At 66.0% G+C, this 26,761-nt stretch overlaps 3 protein-coding genes across 3 annotated transcripts in view; 1 reads left to right on the top strand and 2 right to left on the bottom strand.

Moving 5' to 3' along the window:
- Nucleotides 1-29: 29 nt before the first annotated feature.
- On the bottom strand, nt 30-16,149 carry ASPDH (aspartate dehydrogenase domain containing). Its single transcript, XM_069774741.1, has 8 exons — nt 16,113-16,149; nt 14,934-14,997; nt 13,636-13,777; nt 8,516-8,600; nt 7,500-7,649; nt 4,916-5,142; nt 4,681-4,832; nt 30-118 (listed from the first exon to the last, which is right to left on the bottom strand). The coding sequence occupies exons 2-8, from the start codon at nt 14,992-14,994 to the stop codon at nt 81-83; spliced, it is 855 nt and encodes a 284-aa protein (XP_069630842.1). The 5' UTR covers nt 14,995-14,997; nt 16,113-16,149; the 3' UTR covers nt 30-80.
- Nucleotides 16,150-20,630: 4,481 nt separating this feature from the next.
- On the bottom strand, nt 20,631-22,700 carry LRRC4B (leucine rich repeat containing 4B). The gene has a single exon (XM_069774768.1). It carries the CDS (start codon nt 22,658-22,660, stop codon nt 20,678-20,680), a length of 1,983 nt encoding a protein of 660 aa, XP_069630869.1. The 5' UTR covers nt 22,661-22,700; the 3' UTR covers nt 20,631-20,677.
- Nucleotides 22,701-25,243: 2,543 nt separating this feature from the next.
- The window catches only part of LOC138683228 (TBC1 domain family member 17-like), a 19,222-nt gene continuing 17,704 nt past the window's right edge, over nt 25,244-26,761 (top strand). The window contains 1 exon segment of the mRNA XM_069774772.1: nt 25,244-25,527. Within this exon segment, the coding sequence (XP_069630873.1) occupies nt 25,244-25,527 (284 nt within the window).

The following is a 26,761-nucleotide window of genomic DNA, read 5'->3' as shown; positions in this document are numbered from 1 at the left end:
TCGTCCCCCCCTCGGTCTGTGTGTGTTTCCCCCCCCCGTCTGTCTGTCCCTCGGTCTGTCTGTCCCCCGGTTCGGTGGTTTCAGCAGAGCTGGACGCATCCGCCGTGTCCGTGGCAGGCTTTGTTGGGGGGGGGAGACATGGAGTGAGTGGGGGGCTCGAAGGGGACGTTGGGGGGGGGCAGGGGACATGGGGGGGCACTGGGGACATGGGGGGACACAGGACAGGGACATGGGGGGACAGGGGACATGGTGGGACACAGGACAGGGGACATGGGGGGACAGGATTGGGACATGGGGGGACTGGGGACATGGGGGGGCACTGGGGACATGGGGGGCACTGGGGACATGGGGGGGCAGGATTGGGACATGGGGGACAGGGGACATGGGGGGACACAGGACAGGGACATGGGGGGACAGGGGACATGGGGGGACACAGGACAGGGGACATGGGGGGACAGGATTGGGACATGGGGGGACTGGGGACATGGGGGGGCACTGGGGACATGGGGGGCACTGGGGACATGGGGGGGCACTGGGGACATGGGGGGACAGGGGACATGGTGGGACACAGGACAGGGGACATGGGGGGACAGGATTGGGACATGGGGGGACTGGGGACATGGGGGGCACTGGGGACATGGGGGGGCAGGATTGGGACATGGGGGACAGGGGACATGGGGGGACACAGGACAGGGGACATGGGGGGACAGGATTGGGACATGGGGGGACTGGGGACATGGGGGACAGGGGACATGGGGGGACACAGGACAGGGGACATGGGGGGACAGGATTGGGACATGGGCGGACTGGGGACATGGGGGGCACTGGGGACATGGGGGGGCAGGATTGGGACATGGGGGACAGGGGACATGGGGGGACACAGGACAGGGGACATGGGGGGACAGGATTGGGACATGGGCGGACTGGGGACATGGGGGGCACTGGGGACATGGGGGGGCAGGATTGGGACATGGGGGACAGGGGACATGGGGGGACACAGGACAGGGGACATGGGGGGCACTGGGGACATGGGGGGCACAGGACAGGGACATGGGGGGACAGGGGACATGGTGGGACACAGGACAGGGGACATGGGGGGACAGGATTGGGACATGGGCGGACTGGGGACATGGGGGGCACTGGGGACATGGGGGGACAGGGGACATGGTGGGACACAGGACAGGGGACATGGGGGGACAGGATTGGGACATGGGGGGACTGGGGACATGGGGGACAGGGGACATGGGGGGACACAGGACAGGGGACATGGGGGGACAGGATTGGGACATGGGCGGACTGGGGACATGGGGGGCACTGGGGACATGGGGGGGCAGGATTGGGACATGGGGGACAGGGGACATGGGGGGACACAGGACAGGGGACATGGGGGGACAGGATTGGGACATGGGCGGACTGGGGACATGGGGGGCACTGGGGACATGGGGGGGCAGGATTGGGACATGGGGGACAGGGGACATGGGGGGACACAGGACAGGGGACATGGGGGGCACTGGGGACATGGGGGGCACAGGACAGGGACATGGGGGGACAGGGGACATGGTGGGACACAGGACAGGGGACATGGGGGGACAGGATTGGGACATGGGCGGACTGGGGACATGGGGGGCACTGGGGACATGGGGGGCACTGGGGACATGGGGGGGCAGGATTGGGACATGGGGGACAGGGGACATGGGGGGACACAGGACAGGGGACATGGGGGGACAGGATTGGGACATGGGCAGACTGGGGACATGGGGGGCACTGGGGACATGGGGGGGCAGGATTGGGACATGGGGGACAGGGGACATGGGGGGACACAGGACAGGGGACATGGGGGGCACTGGGGACATGGGGGGCACAGGACAGGGACATGGGGGGACAGGATTGGGACATGGGGGGACTGGGGACATGGGGGACAGGGGACATGGTGAGACACAGGACAGGGGACATGGGGGGACAGGATTGGGACATGGGGGGACTGGGGACATGGGGGGGCACTGGGGACATGGGGGGACAGGGGACATGGTGGGACACAGGACAGGGGACATGGGGGGACAGGATTGGGACATGGGGGGACTGGGGACATGGGGGACAGGGGACATGGTGGGACACAGGACAGGGGACATGGGGGGACAGGATTGGGACATGGGCGGACTGGGGACATGGGGGGCACTGGGGACATGGGGGGGCAGGATTGGGACATGGGGGACAGGGGACATGGGGGGACACAGGACAGGGGACATGGGGGGACAGGATTGGGACATGGGCAGACTGGGGACATGGGGGGCACTGGGGACATGGGGGGGCAGGATTGGGACATGGGGGACAGGGGACATGGGGGGACACAGGACAGGGGACATGGGGGGCACTGGGGACATGGGGGGCACAGGACAGGGACATGGGGGGACAGGATTGGGACATGGGGGGACTGGGGACATGGGGGACAGGGGACATGGTGGGACACAGGACAGGGGACATGGGGGGACAGGATTGGGACATGGGCGGACTGGGGACATGGGGGGCACTGGGGACATGGGGGGGCAGGATTGGGACATGGGGGACAGGGGACATGGGGGGACACAGGACAGGGGACATGGGGGGACAGGATTGGGACATGGGCGGACTGGGGACATGGGGGGCACTGGGGACATGGGGGGGCAGGATTGGGACATGGGGGACAGGGGACATGGGGGGACACAGGACAGGGGACATGGGGGGCACTGGGGACATGGGGGGCACAGGACAGGGACATGGGGGGACAGGGGACATGGTGGGACACAGGACAGGGGACATGGGGGGACAGGATTGGGACATGGGCGGACTGGGGACATGGGGGGCACTGGGGACATGGGGGGGCAGGATTGGGACATGGGGGACAGGGGACATGGGGGGACACAGGACAGGGGACATGGGGGGACAGGATTGGGACATGGGCGGACTGGGGACATGGGGGGCACTGGGGACATGGGGGGGCAGGATTGGGACATGGGGGACAGGGGACATGGGGGGACACAGGACAGGGGACATGGGGGGCACTGGGGACATGGGGGGCACAGGACAGGGACATGGGGGGACAGGATTGGGACATGGGGGGACTGGGGACATGGGGGACAGGGGACATGGGGGGACAGGATTGGGACATGGGGGGACTGGGGACATGGGGGGCACTGGGGACATGGGGGGGCAGGATTGGGACATGGGGGACAGGGGACATGGGGGGACACAGGACAGGGGACATGGGGGGACAGGATTGGGACATGGGGGGACTGGGGACATGGGGGGGCACTGGGGACATGGGGGGACAGGGGACATGGTGGGACACAGGACAGGGGACATGGGGGGACAGGATTGGGACATGGGGGGACTGGGGACATGGGGGACAGGGGACATGGTGGGACACAGGACAGGGGACATGGGGGGACAGGATTGGGACATGGGCGGACTGGGGACATGGGGGGCACTGGGGACATGGGGGGGCAGGATTGGGACATGGGGGACAGGGGACATGGGGGGACACAGGACAGGGGACATGGGGGGACAGGATTGGGACATGGGCAGACTGGGGACATGGGGGGCACTGGGGACATGGGGGGGCAGGATTGGGACATGGGGGACAGGGGACATGGGGGGACACAGGACAGGGGACATGGGGGGCACTGGGGACATGGGGGGCACAGGACAGGGACATGGGGGGACAGGATTGGGACATGGGGGGACTGGGGACATGGGGGGACACAGGACAGGGGACATGGGGGGACAGGATTGGGACATGGGCGGACTGGGGACATGGGGGGCACTGGGGACATGGGGGGGCAGGATTGGGACATGGGGGACAGGGGACATGGTGGGACACAGGACAGGGGACATGGGGGGACAGGATTGGGACATGGGCGGACTGGGGACATGGGGGGCACTGGGGACATGGGGGGGCAGGATTGGGACATGGGGGACAGGGGACATGGGGGGACACAGGACAGGGGACATGGGGGGCACTGGGGACATGGGGGGACAGGGGACATGGGGGGCACTGGGGACATGGGGGGCACAGGACAGGGGACATGGGGGGACAGGGTACATGGGGGGCACTGGGGATATGGGGGGACAGGGGACATGGGGGCACTGGGGACTTGGGGGGGGCAGGATTGGGACATGGGGGGACATGGGATGGGGGACATGGGGGGACAGGGGACACAGGACGGGGGTCATGGGGGGACAGGAGACATGGGGGGACAAAGGACATGGCACTGGGGACATGGGACATTGGGGGGCACTGGGGACATGGGGGACATGGGACGGGTGACAGGGGACATGGAGGGACACAAAGACATGAGGGGACAGGACATGGCGCTGGGGACATGGGGGGGCACTGGGAGTATGGAGGGACACGAGGACACGAGGGAGACATGGACAGGGACACGGGGGGTACAGGGACTTGGGGGGGTGAGTATGGGGGACATGGGGACATTGGGGGGACATCAGGAGGGACACAGAGGACATTAGGGGACATGGAGGGACGTGAGACGGGGGGTGTGGGGAGACATGGATATGAGGGACAGGAGGGGACACGGGGAGGGGGGGGACACCCAGGGACAGGGGTGACCGTGGGGGGGACGGGGTGACTGTGGGGTGGGACGGGGTGACCGTGGGGGGGGACACAGGGTGACCGCGGGCACCCACCCAGCAGGCTGCTCCAGAAAGCGTCGCGGGTGGCATTGCCGGTGACGGCCCCCGGCGCGGCCGGATTGCGACGGGTGCTGGTGACGCGCAGCGCCCGTCCCTCGTCCCCCACGCTCGTCACCTCCACTTCCACGACGTGCCAGTCGGGAACGCTGCGGGGACACGCGGGAAGGGGTCGAGGTGTGGGGGGGTGACGACACCGAGGTGGGGGGGTTGACGGTGGCTCGTCACCCACCTGGGGTCGGCCACCAAGCAGGCGCGGACGCCGTCGAAACCGAGTCGGGGGGCGGCCACGGCGGCGGCCGCCATGGTGTTGACGTTGTTGGGGGCGAGGGGACAGAGGGGACGCAGGGGACCCTCGTAAAGGACCGAGCGTGTCCCCCCCACCGCTGCCAGCCGCTCCCGCAGCCACCCTTCCAGGCGGAAGCTCTGCGGGGCCTTCGTCATCGTCACCTTCAGTGCCTGGGGTTGGGGACACACACACACACGCCATCGCCAACGCCACCCCCCGCCCCGGGGCTGTCCCCCAAAATGCCGGTGTGGTTCCCAGCGTCAGATGCTGTCCCCGAACCCAGATGTGGTCCCCAACCCCAGATTTGTCCCCGAACCCAGATGTGGTCCCCAAATCCAGATGTGGTCCCCAAGCCTGGCTACTGTCCCCAACCTTGGATGCTGTCCCCAAACTCGGACACGGTCCCCAAAATCAGATGTGGGCTCCCTCCCCCCCCCCAAACCTGGATGTGGTCCCCAATCCAGACACTGTCCCACCCCTTGGTGTCCCCAACCCCACAATGTCCCCAACCCCACGGTGTCCCCAGCCTCCCCAGTGTCCCACCCCTTGGTGTCCCCAACCCCACGGCATCCCAAGCCCTACAGTGCCCCCAACTCCCCAGTGTCCCCAACCCCACAATGTCCCCAACCCCACAACACCCCAAGCCCCATGGTGTCCCCAACCCCGCCAGTGTCCCACCACTTGGTGTCCCCAACCCTCTGGTGCCCCCAACCCCATGGCACCCCAAGACCCATGATGTCCCCAAGCCCCACGGTGTCCCCAACTCCCCAGTGTCCCCAACCCCACGGCATCCCAAGCCCCATGGTGTCCCCAACCCCTGGTGTCCCCCCTCCTCAATGTCCCCAACCCCATGGCATCCCAAGCCCCATGATGTCCCCAAGCCCCACGGTGTCCCCAACTCCCCAGTGTCCCCAACCCTCTGGTGTCCCCAACCCCCATGTCCCACCTCCTCAGTGTCCCCAACCCCACAATGTCCCCAACCCCAAGACACCCCCAGCCCCATGGTGTCCCCAACCCCGCCAGTGTCCCACCACTTGGTGTCCCCAACCCTCTGGTGCCCCCAACCCCATGGCACCCCAAGACCCATGATGTCCCCAAGCCCCACGGTGTCCCCAACTCCCCAGTGTCCCCAACCCCACGGCATCCCAAGCCCCATGGTGTCCCCAACCCCTGGTGTCCCCCCTCCTCAATGTCCCCAACCCCATGGCATCCCAAGCCCCATGATGTCCCCAAGCCCCACGGTGTCCCCAACTCCCCAGTGTCCCCAACCCTCTGGTGTCCCCAACCCCCATGTCCCACCTCCTCAGTGTCCCCAACCCCACAATGTCCCCAACCCCAAGACACCCCCAGCCCCATGGTGTCCCCAACCCCGCCAGTGTCCCACCACTTGGTGTCCCCAACCCTCTGGTGCCCCCAACCCCATGGCACCCCAAGACCCATGATGTCCCCAAGCCCCACGGTGTCCCCAACTCCCCAGTGTCCCCAACCCCACGGCATCCCAAGCCCCATGGTGTCCCCAACCCCTGGTGTCCCCCCTCCTCAATGTCCCCAACCCCATGGCATCCCAAGACCCATGATGTCCCCAAGCCCCACGGTGTCCCCAACTCCCCAGTGTCCCCAACCCTCTGGTGTCCCCAACCCCCATGTCCCACCTCCTCAGTGTCCCCAACCCCACAATGTCACCAACCCCAAGACACCCCCAGCCCCATGGTGTCCCCAAACCCCCCAGTGTCCCACCCCTTGGTGTCCCCAACCCTCTGGTGTCCCCAACCCCTGATGTCCCACCTCCTCAGTGTCCCCAACCCCATGATGTCCCCAACCCCATGACACCCCAAGCCCCTCGGTGTCCCCAACCCCCCCACTGTCCCACCCGTTGGTGTCCCCAACCCTCTGGTGTCCCCAACCCCACGGTACCCCAAGCCCCACGATGTCCCCAAGCTCCACGGTGTCCCCAACCCCACAATGTCCCCAACCCCTGGTGTTCCACCTCCTCAGTGTCCCCCACCCCACAATGTCCCCAACCCCATGACACCCTAAGCCCCATGATGTCCCCAACCCTCTGGTGTCCCCAACCCCACGGCATCCCAAGACCCATGATGTCCTCAAGCCCCACGGTGTCCCCAACTCCCCAGTGTCCCCAACCCTCTGGTGTCACCAGCACCCCCATGTCCCACCTCCTCAGTGTCCCCAACCCCACAATGTCCCCAACCCCAAGACACCCCCAGCCCCATGGTGTCCCCAAACCCCCCAGTGTCCCACCCCTTGGTGTCCCCAACCCTCTGGTGTCCCCAACCCTCTGGTGTCCCCAACCCCTGGTGTCCCACCTCCTCAGTGTCCCCAACCCCATGATGTCCCCAACCCCATGACACCCCAAGCCCCTCGGTGTCCCCAACCCCCCCACTGTCCCACCCGTTGGTGTCCCCAACCCTCTGGTGTCCCCAACCCCACGGTACCCCAAGCCCCACGATGTCCCCAAGCCCCACGGTGTCCCCAATCCCCATCCTGGTGTCCCCCCCGGGTGACTCACGGCCAGCGTGCCGGCCTCGTCCATGCGCCGAATGTCCTCGCAGCCCCACAGGGCACCCCGGGGGACGTAGAGCGTGTGTCCCCCCCGCTCCGCCGCCCCCCGCAGCCGCCGCTCCGTCTCGGGGTCGGCCAGCGCCGTGGGGGACCCCAGCTGGGGACAGCGGCTCAGGCCACCGCGTCCCCCCACGGTGCCCTCCGTCCTTACTGCTTCCATGGATCCCAATGTCCCCCCCAATGTCCCTGTGTCCCCACAGCCCCGATGTCCCCAATCTCCCTGGTGTCCCCACCGTCCCCACCGTCCTGTCCCCAACCTCCCTGGTGTCCCCAGTGTCCCCAAGATGCCATTCCCCCTGTCCCCAACCTCCCCATGTCCCCAACACCCCGTCCTCACTGTCTCCAATATCCCCAGTCCCCAACCTCCTGATGTCCCCATGTCCCCCAGTGCCACCATCGCACTGTCCCCAACCTCCCCAGTGTCCCCACCGTCCCCACCGTCCTGTCCCCAACCTCCCTGGTGTCCCCAGTGTCCCCAAGATGCCATTCCCCCTGTCCCCAACCTCCCCATGTCCCCAACACCCCGTCCTCACTGTCCCCAATATCCCCAGTCCCCAACCTCCTGATGTCCCCATGTCCCCCAGTGCCACCATCGCACTGTCCCCAACCTCCCCAGTGTCCCCAACGTCCCCACCACCCCACCCCTGCTGTCCCCAACCTCCCCACTGTCCTTGTCATCCCCGATGTCCCCAACCATCCCCAATGTCCCCAACACCCCCATGTCCCCACCGTCCCATCATCACTGTCCCCAACCTCCTTATTGTCCCCAAAACCCCATCCCCATCGTCCTCAACCTCCCCGGTGTCCCCAACGTCCCCGCCATCCTGTCCCCAGTGTCCCCACCACCCCATCCCTGCTGTCCCCACCATCTCCATTGTCCCCACCGCCCCATCGTCAACGTCCCCAACCTCCCCCCGTCCCCCCCTGTCCCCGTTGTCCCCAGCCCGTGCCCGTTGTCCCCACCATGAAGTCAGCGTGGGCCAGGATGTCCTCGCCGTGCTCCCGGGCCACGCAGGGATGTGCCACCTCCACCACCAGGTCCACCTCCCTGGGGACACGGGGTGGCATCAGGACGTGGGGGACCCTGGGGCACTGGATGGCACTGGGACATGGGGGACCTGGGGTACTGGGTGGCACTGGGACATGGGGGGACCCTGGGGTACTGGGTGGCAGTGGGACATGGGGGGACCCTGGTGTACTGGGTGGCACTGGGACGTGGGGGGACACTAGGGACACTGGGGTACTGGGTGGCACTGGGACGTGGGGGACCCTGGGGACACTGGGGTACTGGGTGGCACTGGGACGTGGGGGACCCTGGGGTACTGGGTGGCACTGGGACGTGGGGGGACCCTGGGGACACTGGGGTACTGGGTGGCACTGGGACGTGGGGGACCCTGGGGACCCTGGGGTACTGGGTGGCACTGGGACGTGGGGGGACACTAGGGACACTGGGGTACTGGGTGGCACTGGGACGTGGGGGACCCTGGGGACCCTGGGGTACTGGGTGGCACTGGGACGTGGGGGACCCTGGGGTACTGGGTGGCACTGGGACGTGGGGGGACCCTGGGGACACTGGGGTACTGGGTGGCACTGGGACGTGGGGGACCCTGGGGACCCTGGGGTACTGGGTGGCACTGGGACGTGGGGGGACACTAGGGACACTGGGGTACTGGGTGGCACTGGGACGTGGGGGACCCTGGGGACCCTGGGGTACTGGGTGGCACTGGGACGTGGGGGACCCTGGGGTACTGGGTGGCACTGGGACGTGGGGGACCCTGGGGACACTGGGGTACTGGGTGGCACTGGGACGTGGGGGACCCTGGGGTACTGGGTGGCACTGGGACGTGGGGGGACACTAGGGACACTGGGGTACTGGGTGGCACTGGGATGTGGGGGACCCTGGGGACACTGGGGTACTGGGTGGCACTGGGACGTGGGGGACCCTGGGGTACTGGGTGGCACTGGGACGTGGGGGGACACTAGGGACACTGGGGTACTGGGTGGCACTGGGACGTGGGGGGACACTAGGGACACTGGGGTACTGGGTGGCACTGGGACGTGGGGGACCCTGGGGCACTGGGTGGCACTGGGACGTGGGGGGACACTAGGGACACTGGGGTACTGGGTGGCACTGGGACGTGGGGGACCCTGGGGACACTGGGGTACTGGGTGGCACTGGGACGTGGGGGGACACTAGGGACACTGGGGTACTGGGTGGCACTGGGACGTGGGGGACCCTGGGGTACTGGGTGGCACTGGGACGTGGGGGGACACTAGGGACACTGGGGTACTGGGTGGCACTGGGACGTGGGGGACCCTGGGGACACTGGGGTACTGGGTGGCACTGGGACGTGGGGGACCCTGGGGTACTGGGTGGCACTGGGACGTGGGGGGACCCTGGGGACACTGGGGTACTGGGTGGCACTGGGACGTGGGGGGACACTAGGGACACTGGGGTACTGGGTGGCACTGGGACGTGGGGGGACACTAGGGACACTGGGGCACTGGGTGGCACTGGGACGTGGGGGGACACTAGGGACACTGGGGTACTGGGTGGCACTGGGACGTGGGGGACCCTGGGGACACTGGGGTACTGGGTGGCACTGGGACGTGGGGGACCCTGGGGTACTGGGTGGCACTGGGACGTGGGGGACCCTGGGGACACTGGGGTACTGGGTGGCACTGGGACGTGGGGGACCCTGGGGTACTGGGTGGCACTGGGACGTGGGGGGACACTAGGGACACTGGGGTACTGGGTGGCACTGGGATGTGGGGGACCCTGGGGACACTGGGGTACTGGGTGGCACTGGGACGTGGGGGACCCTGGGGTACTGGGTGGCACTGGGACGTGGGGGGACACTAGGGACACTGGGGTACTGGGTGGCACTGGGACGTGGGGGGACACTAGGGACACTGGGGTACTGGGTGGCACTGGGACGTGGGGGACCCTGGGGCACTGGGTGGCACTGGGACGTGGGGGGACACTAGGGACACTGGGGTACTGGGTGGCACTGGGACGTGGGGGACCCTGGGGACACTGGGGTACTGGGTGGCACTGGGACGTGGGGGGACACTAGGGACACTGGGGTACTGGGTGGCACTGGGACGTGGGGGACCCTGGGGTACTGGGTGGCACTGGGACGTGGGGGGACACTAGGGACACTGGGGTACTGGGTGGCACTGGGACGTGGGGGACCCTGGGGACACTGGGGTACTGGGTGGCACTGGGACGTGGGGGACCCTGGGGTACTGGGTGGCACTGGGACGTGGGGGGACACTAGGGACACTGGGGTACTGGGTGGCAGTGGGACGTGGGGGGACACTAGGGACACTGGGGTACTGGGTGGCACTGGGACGTGGGGGGACACTAGGGACACTGGGGTACTGGGTGGCACTGGGACATGGGGGACCCTGGGGACACTGGGGTACTGGGTGGCACTGGGACGTGGGGGACCCTGGGGTACTGGGTGGCACTGGGACGTGGGGGGACACTAGGGACACTGGGGTACTGGGTGGCACTGGGACGTGGGGGACCCTGGGGACCCTGGGGTACTGGGTGGCACTGGGACGTGGGGGACCCTGGGGACACTGGGGTACTGGGTGGCACTGGGACGTGGGGGGACACTAGGGACACTGGGGTACTGGGTGGCACTGGGACGTGGGGGGACACTAGGGACACTGGGGTACTGGGTGGCACTGGGACGTGGGGGACCCTGGGGACACTGGGGTACTGGGTGGCACTGGGACGTGGGGGACCCTGGGGACACTGGGGTACTGGGTGGCACTGGGACGTGGGGGGACACTAGGGACACTGGGGTACTGGGTGGCACTGGGACGTGGGGGACCCTGGGGACCCTGGGGTACTGGGTGGCACTGGGACGTGGGGGGACACTAGGGACACTGGGGTACTGGGTGGCACTGGGACGTGGGGGGACACTAGGGACACTGGGGTACTGGGTGGCACTGGGACGTGGGGGACCCTGGGGACACTGGGGTACTGGGTGGCACTGGGACGTGGGGGACCCTGGGGTACTGGGTGGCACTGGGACGTGGGGGGACACTAGGGACACTGGGGTACTGGGTGGCACTGGGACGTGGGGGACCCTGGGGACCCTGGGGTACTGGGTGGCACTGGGACGTGGGGGGACACTAGGGACACTGGGGTACTGGGTGGCAGTGGGACGTGGGGGGACACTAGGGACACTGGGGTACTGGGTGGCACTGGGACGTGGGGGACCCTGGGGACACTGGGGTACTGGGTGGCACTGGGACGTGGGGGACCCTGGGGTACTGGGTGGCAGTGGGACGTGGGGGGACACTAGGGACACTGGGGTACTGGGTGGCACTGGGACGTGGGGGACCCTGGGGACACTGGGGTACTGGGTGGCACTGGGACGTGGGGGACCCTGGGGTACTGGGTGGCACTGGGACGTGGGGGGACACTAGGGACACTGGGGTACTGGGTGGCACTGGGACGTGGGGGACCCTGGGGACCCTGGGGTACTGGGTGGCACTGGGACGTGGGGGGACACTAGGGACACTGGGGTACTGGGTGGCAGTGGGACGTGGGGGGACACTAGGGACACTGGGGTACTGGGTGGCACTGGGACGTGGGGGACCCTGGGGTACTGGAGGTCTGGGGAGGTGACAGGGGGTGGCAGGGTGGCACAGAGGAGGGGGAATGGGGGTGACATTGGGGTCCTGGGGGTGACATCGGGGTGGTGGGTGATGCTGAGGGTGACATGGGGGTCCCAAGGGTGACACTGGGGTCCTGGGGTGACGGGGGGGTGACACTGGGGATCCTGGGGGGGGACACTGGGGTCCTGGGGTGCTGGGGGGGTGACACTGGGGTGCTGGGGGGGTGACATTGGGGTCCCTGGGGGGGGACCCTGGGGTGGTGGGTGATGCTGAGGGTGACATGGGGGTCCCAAGGGTGACACTGGGGTCCTGGGGTGACGGGGGGGTGATACTGGGGTCCTGGGGATCCTGGGGGTGACATTGGGGTCCTGAGGGGTGACACTGGGGATACTGGGGGTGACGGGGGGGTGAAACTGGGGTTCTGGGGATCCTGGGGGTGACACTGGGGTCCTGGGGTGATGGGGGGGGTGACAGTAGGGTCCCAAGGGTGACACTGGGGTCCTGGGTGATGCTGAGGGTGACATGGGGGTCCCAAGGGTGACACTGGGGTCCTGGGGTGATGGGGGGGACACTGGGGTCCTGGGGGTGACATTGGGGTCCTGGGGGGTGACATTGGGGTGGTGGGTGATGCTGAGGGTGACATGGGGGTCCCAAGGGTGACACTGGGGATCCTGGGGTGATGGGGGGGGGTGACACTGGGGTCCTGAGGGGTGACACTGGTGATACTGGGGGTGATGGGGGGGTGAAACTGGGGTTCTGGGGATCCTGGGGGTGACACTGGGGTCCTGGGGTGATGGGGGGGACACTGGGGTCCTGGGGGGTGACATTGGGGTGGTGGGTGATGCTGAGGGTGACATGGGGGTCCCAAGGGTGACACTGGGGATCCTGGGGGGGACATTGGGGTCCTGGGGGGTGACATTGGGGTGGTGGGTGATGCTGAGGGTGACATGGGGGTCCCAAGGGTGACACTGGGGTCCTGGGGTGATGGGGGGGACACTGGGGTCCTGGGGGTGACATTGGGGTCCTGGGGGGTGACATTGGGGTGGTGGGTGATGCTGAGGGTGACATGGGGGTCCCAAGGGTGACACTGGGGATCCTGGGGTGATGGGGGGGGTGACACTGGGGTCCTGAGGGGTGACACTGGTGATACTGGGGGTGATGGGGGGGTGAAACTGGGGTTCTGGGGATCCTGGGGGTGACACTGGGGTCCTGGGGTGATGGGGGGGACACTGGGGTCCTGGGGGGTGACATTGGGGTGGTGGGTGATGCTGAGGGTGACATGGGGGTCCCAAGGGTGACACTGGGGTCCTGGGGTGATGGGGGGGTGACACTGGGGATCCTGGGGGGGACATTGGGGTCTTGGAGTGACAGTGGGGGGGTGGGTACGCCACAGGGCTCCGGGGGACCCTGGGGGTGACATTGGGGACTGGGGGGGTGTCACTCACGTCTGGGGGAGCAGGCGCAGGTCCGGCAGGCGCAGGGGGGGGGGCAGCCCCTCCAGCCGCCCCCCGTCCCGCGCCCAGACGAAGGCCAGAGCCAGGCCCAGGGGGGGGCCCCGCGCCAGCAACTGCCCCGCCAGGAACTGCCCTGGGGGGGGACGACACTGCTGTCACCCCCCCCATCCCCAAAAATTGCCCTGTCACCCCCCCATCCCCATCCCCAGGAACTGCCCCGGGGGGGGGGGACACACAAAATGACACATCGCCGTGTCACCCCCACCCCATCCCCATAACCCCCAGTTCCCCCCCCATTGCCCCCAGTTACCCCCCAGGATCCTCCCAGTTGCCCCCATAGCCCCCAGTTGCCCCGGTTACCCCCAATTACTCCCAATTGGCCCCAATTACCCCCAGTTACCCCCATAGCTCCCCAATTACCCCCCAATTGCCCCCAGTTGCCCCTATAGCTCCCAATTACCCCCATAGCTCCCCAATTACCCTCCCAATTGCCCCCAGTTACCCCCATAGCTCCCAGTTGCCCCCATAGCTCCCAGTTGCCCCCCAGTTGCCCCCAATTGCCCCAGTTACCCCCCTAGTTCCCCAATTACCCACTAATTGCCCCCAGTTGCCCCATAGCTCCCCAATTACCCCCCAGTTGCCCCCCAATTGCCCCAATTACCCCCATAGCTCCCCAATTACCCTCCCCATTGCCCCCAGTTACCCCCATAGCTTCCCAATTACCCCTCAATTACCTCCCAGTTGCCCCAATTACCCCCATAGCTCCCCAATTACCCCCCAATTGCCCCATTCACCCCCTTAGTCCCCCAACGAACCCCTAATTACCCCATTGCCCCCAATTACCCCCTCTTGCCCCCCCAGCCCCCACTTACTCCCCAATTGCCCCAATTACCCCCAAGCCCCCCCAATTTGCCCTATTGCACCCTATTACCCCCCAATTGCCCCCAATTACCCCCCAATTACCCCTCAATTGCCCCATAGCCCCCCACACCTCTCCAGTTACCCCACTTACCCCACCAATTACCCTAATTACCCGCATAGCCCCCCCTTACCCCTCCCATTACCCTAATTGCCCCTTAATTGCCCCATTACCCTTCCAATTGCCCCAATTACCCCATTACCGCCCAATTGCCCCCAGTTACCCCCCAATTGCCCCCTAATTACCCTCCTGCCCCCCATTGCCCTCCCCCAGCCCCCCACTTACCCCCTCAATCGCCCCCAAGCCCCCCCCCCAACCCCTCAATACCCTCCCAGTTACCCCTCCCAGTCCTTCCCAGTCCCCCCAGTACCCAACTGGCCGTAGCCCAGGATCCCCACACGGCGACACCGGGGGGCTTCCGCCTGCGCCATGGCTTGGGGGGGGGTCAAGGGGTCAGGGGTCAAAGGGGTCAGGGGGGCACTGAGGGCTGCCCCACACTCTGACCCCTAACTGCCCCCCTTTAGCCCCGTAACTGCCCCCTCTGCCCCCTAATTCCCCCCAATTGCCCCCCTGCCCCCCAATTACCACCCTAATTGCCCCCCTCTGGCCTATAACTACCCCCCCAGACCCCCAACTGCCCCCCCGCCCCCTAATTACCCCCCTAATTGCTCCCCTGCCCCCTAACTACCCCCTAATTGCCCCCCTGCCCACTAATTACCCCCCTAATTGCCCCCCTCACCCCTAACTACCCCCCAATTGCCCCCCTCTGGCCTATAACTACCCCCCAGACCCCCAACTGCCCCCCCTGCCCCCTAATCACCCCACTAATTGCTCCCCTCTGGCCTATAACTGCCCCCCAGACCCCCAGCTGCCCCCTCTGCCCCCTAACTCCCCCCCTAATTGCCCCTCTGCTCTCTAATTACCCCCCCAATTGCCCCCTCTGGCCTATAACTACCCCCCAGACCCCCAACTGCCCCCCCTGCCCCCTAATTACCCCACTAATTGCTCCCCTGCCTGCTAATTACCTCACTAATTGCCCCCCTCTGGCCTATAACTACCCCCCCAGACCCCCAACTACCCCGCCAGATCCCCAACTGCCCCCCCGCCCCCTAACTACCCCGTAATTGCCCCCTAATTCCCCCCCTAATTGACCCCTGCCCCCTAATTCCCCCCCAATTGACCCCTGCCCCCCAATTACCCCCCTAATTGCCCCCCTCTGGCCTAAAACAAAGCCCCCAGACCCCCAACTGCCCCCCCTGCCTCCTAATTACCCCCCTAATTGCCCCCCGACCCCTAATTACCCCCTAATAGCCCCCTCTGGCCTATAACTACCCCCCCAGACCCCCAACTGCCCCCCCGCCCCCTAACTACCCCCATAATTACCCTCTAATTACCCCCCTAATTGACCCCTGCCCCCCAATTACCCCCCTAACTGCCCCGCTCTGGCCTATAACTACCCCCCCCAGACCTCCAACTGCCCCCCCTGCCCCCTAATTACCCCCCTAATTACCCCCTCTGGCCTATAACTCCCCCCCCAGCCCCCACCTACCCCCAGGTCCCAGCGGTCCGGCCCAATTCGACCTTTGACCCCCCCAAATCCGCCCCCCCCCCCCCGCAGTTAATGCTCAACCGGGACTCCCGCCTCCCTGGGGGGGGCGGGGCCAGCGGCTGCCTGAGCTCCGCCCCCTCCCACCGTTACCATAGCGACCGCCCCGCAGCACCGCCCCTCCCACCGTCACCATAGCGACCGCGCCGCAGCGCCGCCCCTCCCACCGTCACCATAGCGACCGCTCCTCAGCACCGCCCCTCCCACCATCACCATAGCGACCGCCCCGCAGCGCCGCCCCTCCCACCGTCACCATAGCGACCGCCCCTCAGCGCCGTCCCCCCCCCCCCGCCGCCGTTGCCACGGCAACGCGGGGAGGGAGGCGTGTCCCTCCCTCCCCGCCCCTCCCCTTTTTGGCAGTGTCGCCGTGGCAACCGCCGCAGTGCCCCGCCCACCCCCCCATTCCCTTTCCCGCGCAGTGTTACCGCGGCAACCGGCCCGTTGCCATGGCAACCGGCATCCGCAGCCCGGGGGGGGAGCATCATCGCAAGGGGGGGGGGGGGAGAGAGAGAGAGAGAGAGACCCCTGGTTGCCATGGCAACGGTGGGACACCCCCCCCCCCAAGGGTCCCCTCCTGGCCGTGGCATGTGCTTAGCGTGTCCTTAGCGTGTCCTTAGCGTGGGCAGCCCCCCCAAAAAAAAAACCCCCTCCCCGCGCGCGCACGCCGAGGACACGCCGCGCACACGCCACGCGCAGCGGCAAGGCCGAGCCCACGCCAAGGACACGCTAAGGCCACGCCAGGCCCATGCCACACACACACCAAGGACACGCTAAGCCCACGCCAAGCCCACGCCAAGCCCACAGCCAGCACACACCACGGGCACACCGAGCGCCCGCCGCGCGCAACCCACATACACGTCAAGCACACGCCAAGGACATGCCAAGGGTGCATTACATGCACGCACCGAGCCCACGCCATGCACACACCAAGCCCATGCCACACACACGCCAAGCCCACACAAGCACATGCCAAGCCCACGCCGAACACACCCCAAACCCACGCCAAGACCACCCCAAACACACGCCACGCACACGCCAAGCACACACCAAACCCATGCCCAGCCCACGCCAAGCACTCACCAAGCACACACCAAACCCACGCCAAGCACATACCAAGCACACGCCATGCACACACCAAGCCCACAACAAACCCACGCCAAGCCCGCACCACACACACCCCAAACCCACGCCAAGCACACGCCAAGCCCACCCCAAACACACGCCACACACACACCAAGCACACACCAAACCCACGCCAAGTCCACCCCAAGCCCACGCCAAACCCACACCAAGCACATACCAAGCACACACCAAGCCCACCCCAAATCCACGCCACGCACACGCCAAGACCACCCCAAACCCACGCCAAGCACACACCAAGCCCACCCCAAACCCACGCCACACACACACCAAGCCCACGCCAAACCCACGCCACGCACACACCAAACCCACACCAAGCCCACACCCCACACCCCCCAAACCCACGCCAAGCACATACCAAGCACACGCCAAGCCCACCCCAAACCCACGCCACGCACATGCCAAGCCCACCCCAAACCCACGCCAAGAACACACCAAGCACATGCCAAGCCCACCCCAAACACACGCCACACACCAAGCCCATGCCAAACCCACGCCAAGCACATACAAAGCCCACCCCAAACACACGCCACGCACATGCCACGCTCACCCCAAACCCACGCCAAGCACATGCCAAGCCCACACCACACGCCAAACCCACGCCAAGCCCACGCCAAACCCACGCCAAGCACACGCCAAACCCACGCCAAGCACATGCCAAGCCCACACCACACGCCAAACCCACGCCAAGCCCACGCCAAACCCACGCCAAGCCCACGCCAAACCCACGCCAAGCACATACCAAGCCCACGCCGAGCCCACGCCACGCACGCGCCAAGCCCACGCCAAACCCACGCCAAGCACACGCCAAGCACACGCCAAGCACACGCCAACCCCCCCCAGCAGAGAGGCGCCGGCGGCGGTTGGAAACACCGTGATGGATTTTTATTAAAATAGGAAAGTGTCGGCCGCGGCGAATTAAAAAATCCCCCCACGGGCCTAGAAAAGCCCCCGGGGCCCCCCCGGCCCCCCCCGGGCCCCCCCCCCCCGCCCTGGGGGGGGGGGAGGGGCTGGGGGGGGAGGGGCGGCGGGGGGGCCGCAAGCAAGCGAGAGCGCGGGGGGGGGGAGGGGGGAGATTTTTGGGGGGGGGGGGCAGAAGTCCGTCGCACGGGGCCCTCGCGTCGCACGAGGCCGGCGCGGGGGAGGGGGGGAGGGCGGCGTCGCACGAGGGGTGTCGCACGAGGAGGGGGGGAGGGGACACACACACACACACACACACCCCGCCCCCGTCGTCGCACGAGGCCGTCGTGTCCGTGTGTGTCGCACGTCCTCCTCGGGGCGAGGGGTGCGGGTGAGCGGCCGTGTTGCACGAGGGGTCGCGTTGCACGAGGCCCCGTGTTGCACGAGGCCGCCGTCGCGCGGAGCCGCCGTCGCACGAGGCCCCATGTTGCACGAGGCCGCCGTCGCACGAGGCCACGTGTTGCACGAGGACCCGTGTTGCACCAGGGCCCATGTTGCACAAGGCCACCGCTGCAAGGAGCTGCCGTTGCACGAGGCCCCGTGTTGCACAAGGCCGCTGTTGCCCGGCCCCTCCCGTCTGTGTCTCTTGCACGTCCTCCTCCAGGACGCTCGTGAAGGGGGCACAAGGCCACGTGTCGCACAAGGCTGGGCGTTGCACGAGGGCCGAGCGTTGCCCGGGGCTGCCGTCGCACAATGCTGTGCGTTGCACGAGGCCACTGTTGCACCAGGCCAGGCGTCGCACGAGGAGCTGCGCTGCCCAGGGCTGTGCTTTGCACGGGGGGTGGCAGCGTGTGAGGTTGTGCGTTGCACCAGGCCAGGCATCGCACAAGGCTTCCACAGCACAGGGCCGTGCGTCGCACAAGTGCACAATTGCAGAAGGCCGTGCATTGCACAAGTCGTCCATTGCAGAAGGGCGTGCATCGCATGATAATGTGCGTGGCACAACCCCATGCATCGCACAAGTCCTTCGTTGCACAAGGCCGTGCATTGCACAACCCCGTGCATTGCACAAGTCCTTCATCGCAAAACACCGTGCATCGCACAAGTCCTTCATCGCAAAACACCGTGCATCGCACGAGACCCTCGTTGCACAAGGCTGTGCATTGCATGACCCCCTGCATCGCACAAGTCCTTCCTTGCACGATGCTGTGCACTGCACGAGTCCTTTGTTGCGGAACACCGTGCGTTGCATGACCCCGTGCATTGCACGAGTCCCTCACCGCCCAACTCCGTGCGCCGCAAAAGTCCTTCATCGCACAAGTCCTTCACTGCACAAGACCGTGCATCGCACAACACCGTGCGTTGCACTAGTCCTTCATTGCACAAGGCCATGCGTTGCATGAGCCCGTGCATCGCACAACTCCCTCGTTGCACAACACTGCGCATTGCACAAGTCCTTTTTTGCAAAACACCGTGCATTGCACAAGTCCTTCATTCCAAAAGGCCGTGCATCGCACGACCCCGTGCGTTGCACCAGTCCTTCACTGCAAAACAAATCCTTCGCTACAAACTACCGTGCATTGCACAACCCCGTGCATCGCACAAGTCCCTTCGTTGCACAAGGCCGTGCGTTGCACAACGCTGTGCTTCGTTGCAAAACACTGTGCACCGCGTGACCCCGTGCATGGCACCAGTCCCTTCATTGCACAATGCCGTGAATTGCACGACCCTGGTGCATCGCACGAGGCTGTGCATCGCCCACATCCCTCGTTGCACGACCCCGTGCATCGCACAAGTCCTTCATTGCATAACGCTGTGCATTGCACGACCCCGGTGCACTGCACGAGGCCGTGCATCGCCCCCGCCCCTCGTTGCACGACCCCCTGGTGCATCGCACGACCCCGTGCATCGCCCAAGTCCTTCATTGCACAACACCGTGCATCGCACGCCCCCGGTGCATCACGCAAGACCGCGCATCGCCCGTGCCCCTCATCGCACGACCTCCCACCGGTGCGTCGTACGAGCCCGTGCACCGCCCGCACCCCTCGTTGCACAACACCGCCCCCCCCGTCGGTGCATCGCACGCCCCCGTGCGTAGCACAAGTCCCTCGTTGCGCAACACCCCCCCCCATTTTCCCAACTTCCCAGTGCATCGCACGTGTCCTCCGTCGCACGTGTCCTCCGTCGCACGAGTCCTCCGTCGCACGTGTCCTCCGTCGCACGAGTCCTCCGTCGCACGAGTCCTCCGTCGCCGCACAAAGCCGGGCATCGCCCGCGGGGGCCCCCCCCCTCCCGTCGCACGACCCCCCCCCGGTGCGTCGCACGAGTCCCTCGCCGCAACACCCCCCCCCCCCCCCCAAAATCCCCCTCCCCACCCTTCCACCCATCGCCGTCACGACGGTGGGTGGGGGCGGGGTGGGGGGGATGGGTGGGTGGGGCATGGGCGGGGGTGGGGCGGGGGGGCGGGGTCAGATTTGGGTCTCCTGCACGTTCTCCTTGGAGGGGCTCTTGAAGAGCAGGGGTTCGTGCACCGAATTGAGCAACGGGTTCTTGCCGCAACCCAACGCCGCCCCGCTGTTGCCGTAATGGGCGGCGAAGGCGGCGTAGCGGTCGAGGTGGTCGCGTTCCAACGCCGGCAACGCCAACCGATTGTCCCCGTTTCCCCCGGTCCCGGCGTTGGGATTGGTGGCGGCGGGGCCGGCGCCGGCGCCGCCGGTCAACTCGTCCTCCACGTTGACGATTTCGACGGCGCGGGCGGGTCCGCCGCGGTGCTTGTGGCGTTGGTGTTGCTTGCGGAGCTTGTAGAAGGCCACCAACATGACGGCCGCCATGAAGGTGATGGCCACGAAGCAACCGATGATGATCTTGGTGGTCTTCAAGACGTCGTCCAGGTCCTGCAACCCGCCGCCCGCCCCCGCCGCCGCCGCCGTGATGGGGACGGTGAAGGGTTTGCCGGTGGCGCGGGTGGCCGGCGCCGCGGTGGAGCCGCCGGCGGTCTCCCAGCCGGCGGTGGGGGCCGGGGCGGTTTGGGGAGCGGGTTCTTCGCCGCCGGCGTCGGTGGTTTCCACCGTGACGGTGGTGAAGTAGGTGTAGCCGGTGGCGGCGGCGGCGGCGGCGGCGGCGGCGGCGGCGGCGGCGTCGGCGGCCGAGACGTTGAGCGTGGCGGAGGCGGTGGTGTTGCCGGCGGCGTTGGTGACCATGCAGGTGTACTGCCCCGTGTCCTGCACGGTGACGTTGGTGAAGTTGAGCGTGCCGTCGTGGAGGACGGAGATCCTCACCCGGTACGAGCCGTGGGTCATCAACGTCCCGTTGGGCGTCAACCAGTTGACCGACGTCATGGCCGTCCCCGTCCGGCACTTGAGCTCGGCCGCCATCCCTTCGGTGACGTTGAGGTCGGCGGGGGGTTCGACGATGACGGGGGCGTAGCAGGTGAAATGTCCCGGCTCCAGCTCGCCCAGGTAGCGGCCGCGCAACGCCGGCGGCGCGTGGCAGCGGGCGCAGCAGCTGGTGTTGCTGGGCACCGTCTCCCTCAGCCACCAGCTCAACCAGAGGACGTCGCAATCGCAGCGCCAAGGGTTGTGGTGGAGGTGGACCCGCTCCAGGCGGTGCAGGGGGGCGAAGAGGTCGTGGGGCAGCGAGGCCAGCTCGTTGTGGGCCAGATTCAGCTCCTCCAAAGCTTTCAGGTCGTCGAAGGCGTTCCGCTCCACCGCCGCCACCCGGGCGTGCATCAACCACAACTTCCTCAGACTCCCCAGACCTTGGAAAGAACCCGGCCGGACGCGCCCCAACCGATTGCCCGAGAGCTCCAGCTCTTCCAAGCGGACCAACGCCGTCAAGTTGGGGATCTCCTTCAGGTTGCACATCCCCAAGTTCAAGTACCGCAGGTTGACCAAGCCCTCGAAGGCGGCCTCCGAGATGTACTCCAGGCGCTTGAGCTCGCCCAGGTCCAAGCGCCGGAGGGAAGGGACGCGGTTGAAGGCGTAGGACGGGATGCTCTCGATGGGGTTGTTGCGCAGCCAGAGCTCGCGCAGCTTGGAGAGGTACTCGAAGGCTTGCGTCGGGACGGTGGTCAAGCGGTTGTCGAAGAGCTCCAAGGTGTTGAGGTTGGGGAGGCCGTTGAAGGCGCCCACCTCCACCTTCCGCACCAGGTTGCGGCTCAGCTGGAGGATCTCCAAGTGCCGCAGGTGCTTGAACGTGTCCGTGCGGATCACCTGGATGTGGTTCTCCTGCAGGTTTAGGTAGCGCGTGTTGACCGAGATGCTCGCCGGCACCTCCAGCAGTTCCCGCCGGGTGCAAATCACCCGACTCGCTTGGTTGCTGCAAGAACAAGCCGCCGGGCACGAGGTGGGAGCCGCCGCCGGCGCCGCCGGGGCCAACAGCAGCAGCAGCAGCAGCAGCAACGCCGGCGGCGGCAGCGGCAGCGGCATCCTAACGGGCGCCGGCGCCGCCATGGTCAAGGGGCATCCTCCGGCTTCAGGGCCCCGGGTGGTGCTGCGGAAGGAGAAGGGGAGACGGCGGGCGGTTAGCGGCGGGCGAAAGGCGAGGAAATGCAAAAAAAAAAACGCAGCGCCGGCAGTCGGCGGCAGCCGTGCCGCGCGGCGCGGGCGAGGAAATGCAAAAACGCGCCGGGAGTTGGCGGCAGCGATGCCGCACGGCGTGCACGTGCGGCACATGCGGGTGAGGAAACGCAAAAATGCACCGGGAGTTTGTGGCAGCGATGCCGCACGGCGTGCACGTGCGGCACATGCGGGCGAGGAAATGCAAAAACGCGCCGGGAGTTGGCGGCAGCGATGCCGCATGGCGTGCACGTGCGGCACGTGTGGGTGAGGAAACGCAAAAATGCGCCAGGAGTTTGTGGCAGCGATGCCGCGCAGCTTGCACGGGCAGCACATGCAGGTGAGGAAATGCAAAAATGCGCCGGGAGTTTGAGGCAGCGATGCCGCATGGCGTGCACGTGCGGCACATGCGGGTGAGGAAATGCAAAAACGCGCTGGGAGTTTGAGGCAGCGATGCCGCACGGCGTGCACGTGCGGCACATGCGGGTGAGGAAATGCAAAAACGCGCCAGGAGTTGGCGGCAGCGATGCCGCATGGCGTGCACGTGCGGCACATGCGGGTGAGGAAATGCAAAAACGCACCGGGAGTTTGAGGCAGCGATGCCGCACGGCGTGCACGTGCGGCACATGCAGGTGAGGAAATGCAAAAACGCGCCGGGAGTTTGAGGCAGCGATGCCGCGCAGCTTGCACAGGCAGCACATGCAGGTGAGGAAATGCAAAAATGCGCCGGGAGTTTGTGGCAGCAATGCCGCACGGCGTGCATGTGCAGCACATGCAGGCAAATAAATGCAAAAGTGCGCCGGGAGTTTGCGGCAGCGATGCCGCGCGGCGTGCACAGGCAGCACATGCAGGTGAGGAAATGCAAAATCGCACTGTGAGTTTGCAGTAGCAATGCCGCATGGCGTGCACGTGCAGTGCACGCGGGCGAGGAAATGCAAAAACGCACCGGGAGTTTGCGGCAGCAATGCTGCATGGCGTGCATGTGCGGCACGTGTGGGTGAGGAAATGCAAAAATGCACCGGGAGTTTGTGGCAGCGATGCCATGCGGCTTGCACGTGCAGCACATGCAGGTGAGGAAATGCAAAAACGCGCTGGGAGTTGGCAGCAGCGATGCTGCATGGCGTGCACGTGCGGCACGTGTGGGCAAGGAAATGCAAAAATGCGCCGGGAGTTTGTGGCAGCGATGCCACGCAGCTTGCACGGGCAGCACATGCAGGTGAGGAAATGCAAAAATGCGCCGTGCGTTTGCAGCAGCAATGCCACATGGAATGCATGTGCTGCGCACGAAGGTGAGGAAACGCAAAAACGCAGCGCTGGGAGTTTGCGGTAGTAATGCCGAGGAAATGCAAAAATGCGCCGGGAGTTGGCGGCAGTAATGCCGTGCAGCATGCACATGCACACACAGGTGAGGAAATGCAAAAATGTGCCATGAGTTTGCGGCAGCAATGCCACGTGGCATGCACGGGCAGCGCACACAGGTGAAGAAATGCAAAAATGCACCAGGTGTTTGCAGCAGCAATGCCGCGCGGCGTGCATGGACAGGGCGCACAGGTGAGGAAATGCAAAAACGCAGCAGTGGGCGTTTGCAGCAGCAGTGCCGAGGAAATGCAAAAACGCGCTGGGAGTTGGCGGCAGCAATGCCGCGCGGCGTGCATGGGCAGCACGCGCGGGCGAGGAAATGCAAAAATGCACCGTGAGTTTGCAGCAGCAGTGCCGTGCAGCGTGCATGGGCAGCACGCAGGGGCGAAGAAATGCAAAAAATGCGCCATGCATTTGCGGCAGCAATGCCGAGGCAATGCAAAAACACACCACGAGTTTGCGGCAGCAATGCCGCGTGGCGTGCACGCGCAGCGTGCGCAGGCGAGGAAATGCAAAAACGCATTGGGCATTTGCGGTGGCAATGCCGCACAGCGTGCACGGGCAGTGCAACGCATCACGCACGGGCATGGTCAATGCAATGCGCCGGGGAAGCGGGCAGCTCGGTGCAAGGTGGACCGTGCACGTGCACGACGCATCACACTGCGTCGTGCACGGTCAGCGCAATGCGCGGTGCAGGGGCAGCTGAGTGCAGGAACGCAGCGTGCAAGGGGAACGCGATGCGTCATGCATGCGCGTGCAGCGGGCAGGGGCGGTTTGGTGCAGCACGTGCCGTGCATGGGGTGACATATGCAGCGTGCACATGCATGGTCAATGCGATGCAGCGTGCAAAGGCAGCATGCACCGTGCATGGGTCCAAAAATGCATCGTGCACGAGCGTGGTCGATGCGGGGCCTTGTGCAAGGGGAGTTCGGTGTAAAATGCATCGTGCACAGGCAACGCGCCGCACCGTGCATGTGCACCCACAGTGTGATGCGGCGTGCACAGGTAGCTCGGTGCAATGTGCAACATGCACGGGCCGTGCAACTCACGTTGCATGTGTATGGTTGATGCAATGCAGTTTGCACGGGCCGTGCAACGCACGCTGCGCGTGCACGGTCGATGCAACGCCTGGGCACGCCCCAGCGATGCACCGTGCATGTGCGCGGGCAATGCAATGCAGCGCACGAGGGCTGTGCAATGCACAAGGCGTGTGCATGGGTGATGCAACGCAGCGTGCACAACCACCTCGGTGCAACGCACACCGTGCACACTTGTTCCACGTCTGGCCACATCCAGGCCTGGTGCAAGCCCCTCGTGCGCCACGTGCTGCACTTTGCACGGCCGCAAACACCGACCCCCTCCTCGTGCCCCCCTGACTCCCCTGAGAGCACCCTTGCACATGCGTGCGCGCGCACACACTCGTGCTCACACCCAGACACGCATCCCTGAACACGCTCCTGTGCTCACACCCATGTGCACACGCACCCAGGCCTGCCTGCATCCGTGTCCTTGCACACGCGTGTGTACACACGAGCATACAATGACGCACACGCCAGCTTGCACACGCATCCCAGCGCACGCCCACTTACCCGCAGTCGTGTACACACGTGCGTGCATCCCATCCTGACACACACACACGTGCACACACCTTCATGTGCAAAGCACACACGCGTGCACAGCCCCATCCCTGCACAGCCCCATGTGCGAGCACACACGTGTGCAACCCGGTCCCAGCCCAAATGCACACGCACCCCGGCGCACGTCCGTGTGCCTGCCTGGCCTTGCACGCCTCCTTGCACACATCCACGTGCACACAAACACGGGCGTGCAACCTCATCGTGGCACAAATCCCTTTGCACACGCATCCTCAGGCACGCACACACGCGTGCAACCCCATTGCTATGTCACCACATGCGCACACATCCCTGTGCACACCCGTGTGCATGCACACGTGTGTGCAACCCCACTGCAGCCCACGTCCACGTGTGCGCACACGCCCACACGTGCGCGTGCAACCCCATCCTGGCACAACTGCCTGTGCACAGCCCCATGCACACACACGTGCGCAACTCCCTCCTTGCACGTGTGCATGCACATGTGTGTGCAATCTCATCCCTGCACACACACACACACCTGGGTGCACGCACATGCGTGTGCAACCCAAGCCCAGCCCCAGGTGCGCACACCTCATTGTGCATGCACACGCGTGTGCAACACCGTGCCAACCCAAATGCATGTGCGAGTGCAAACACACACACCCCCTGCACGCTCACACACACATTTGCACACTCACGCCTGCACAAATCCACGTGCAAATATCATGGGGAATGTAAACACGCATGTGCACGCCTGTCCCTGCACACCTCATGTGTGTGCACACACGTGCGCACCCCCAGCCCTGCACACCTCCCCGTGCACGCACACATGTGTGTAAAACCCTGTGCCAGCCCCAAATGCGCGTGCACCCACACCCTGCACGCTCACGCGCACATTTGCACCCTCACGCCTGCACACATCCACGTGCAAATGTCCGGGGGAATGCAAACACACATGTGCACGCCTGTCCCTGCACACCCCATGTGCACGCACACGTGTGTGCACCCCCAGCCCTGCACACCTCCCAGTGCATGCACACGT

The sequence above is a fragment of the Haliaeetus albicilla genome, chromosome 32 (assembly GCF_947461875.1).
Source record: "Haliaeetus albicilla chromosome 32, bHalAlb1.1, whole genome shotgun sequence".
Lineage (NCBI taxonomy): Eukaryota > Metazoa > Chordata > Aves > Accipitriformes > Accipitridae > Haliaeetus > Haliaeetus albicilla.
This window is presented reverse-complemented; position numbering and strand designations above follow the sequence as displayed.

Excerpts from the sequence above, each read along its gene's own strand:
- ASPDH (XM_069774741.1), bottom strand. The coding sequence starts at position 14,994 with ATGGCGCAGGCGGAAGCCCCCCGGTGTCGCCGTGTGGGGATCCTGGGC. Across the intron at positions 7,650-8,515 it reads TGGCCCACGCTGACTTCATG|CTGGGGTCCCCCACGGCGCT; the intron begins GTGGGGACAACG and ends CGCTGTCCCCAG. Across the intron at positions 119-4,680 it reads TTTCTGGAGCAGCCTGCTGG|CCTGCCACGGACACGGCGGA; the intron begins GTGGGTGCCCGC and ends CCCCCAACAAAG.
- LRRC4B (XM_069774768.1), bottom strand. The coding sequence starts at position 22,660 with ATGGCGGCGCCGGCGCCCGTTAGGATGCCGCTGCCGCTGCCGCCGCCG.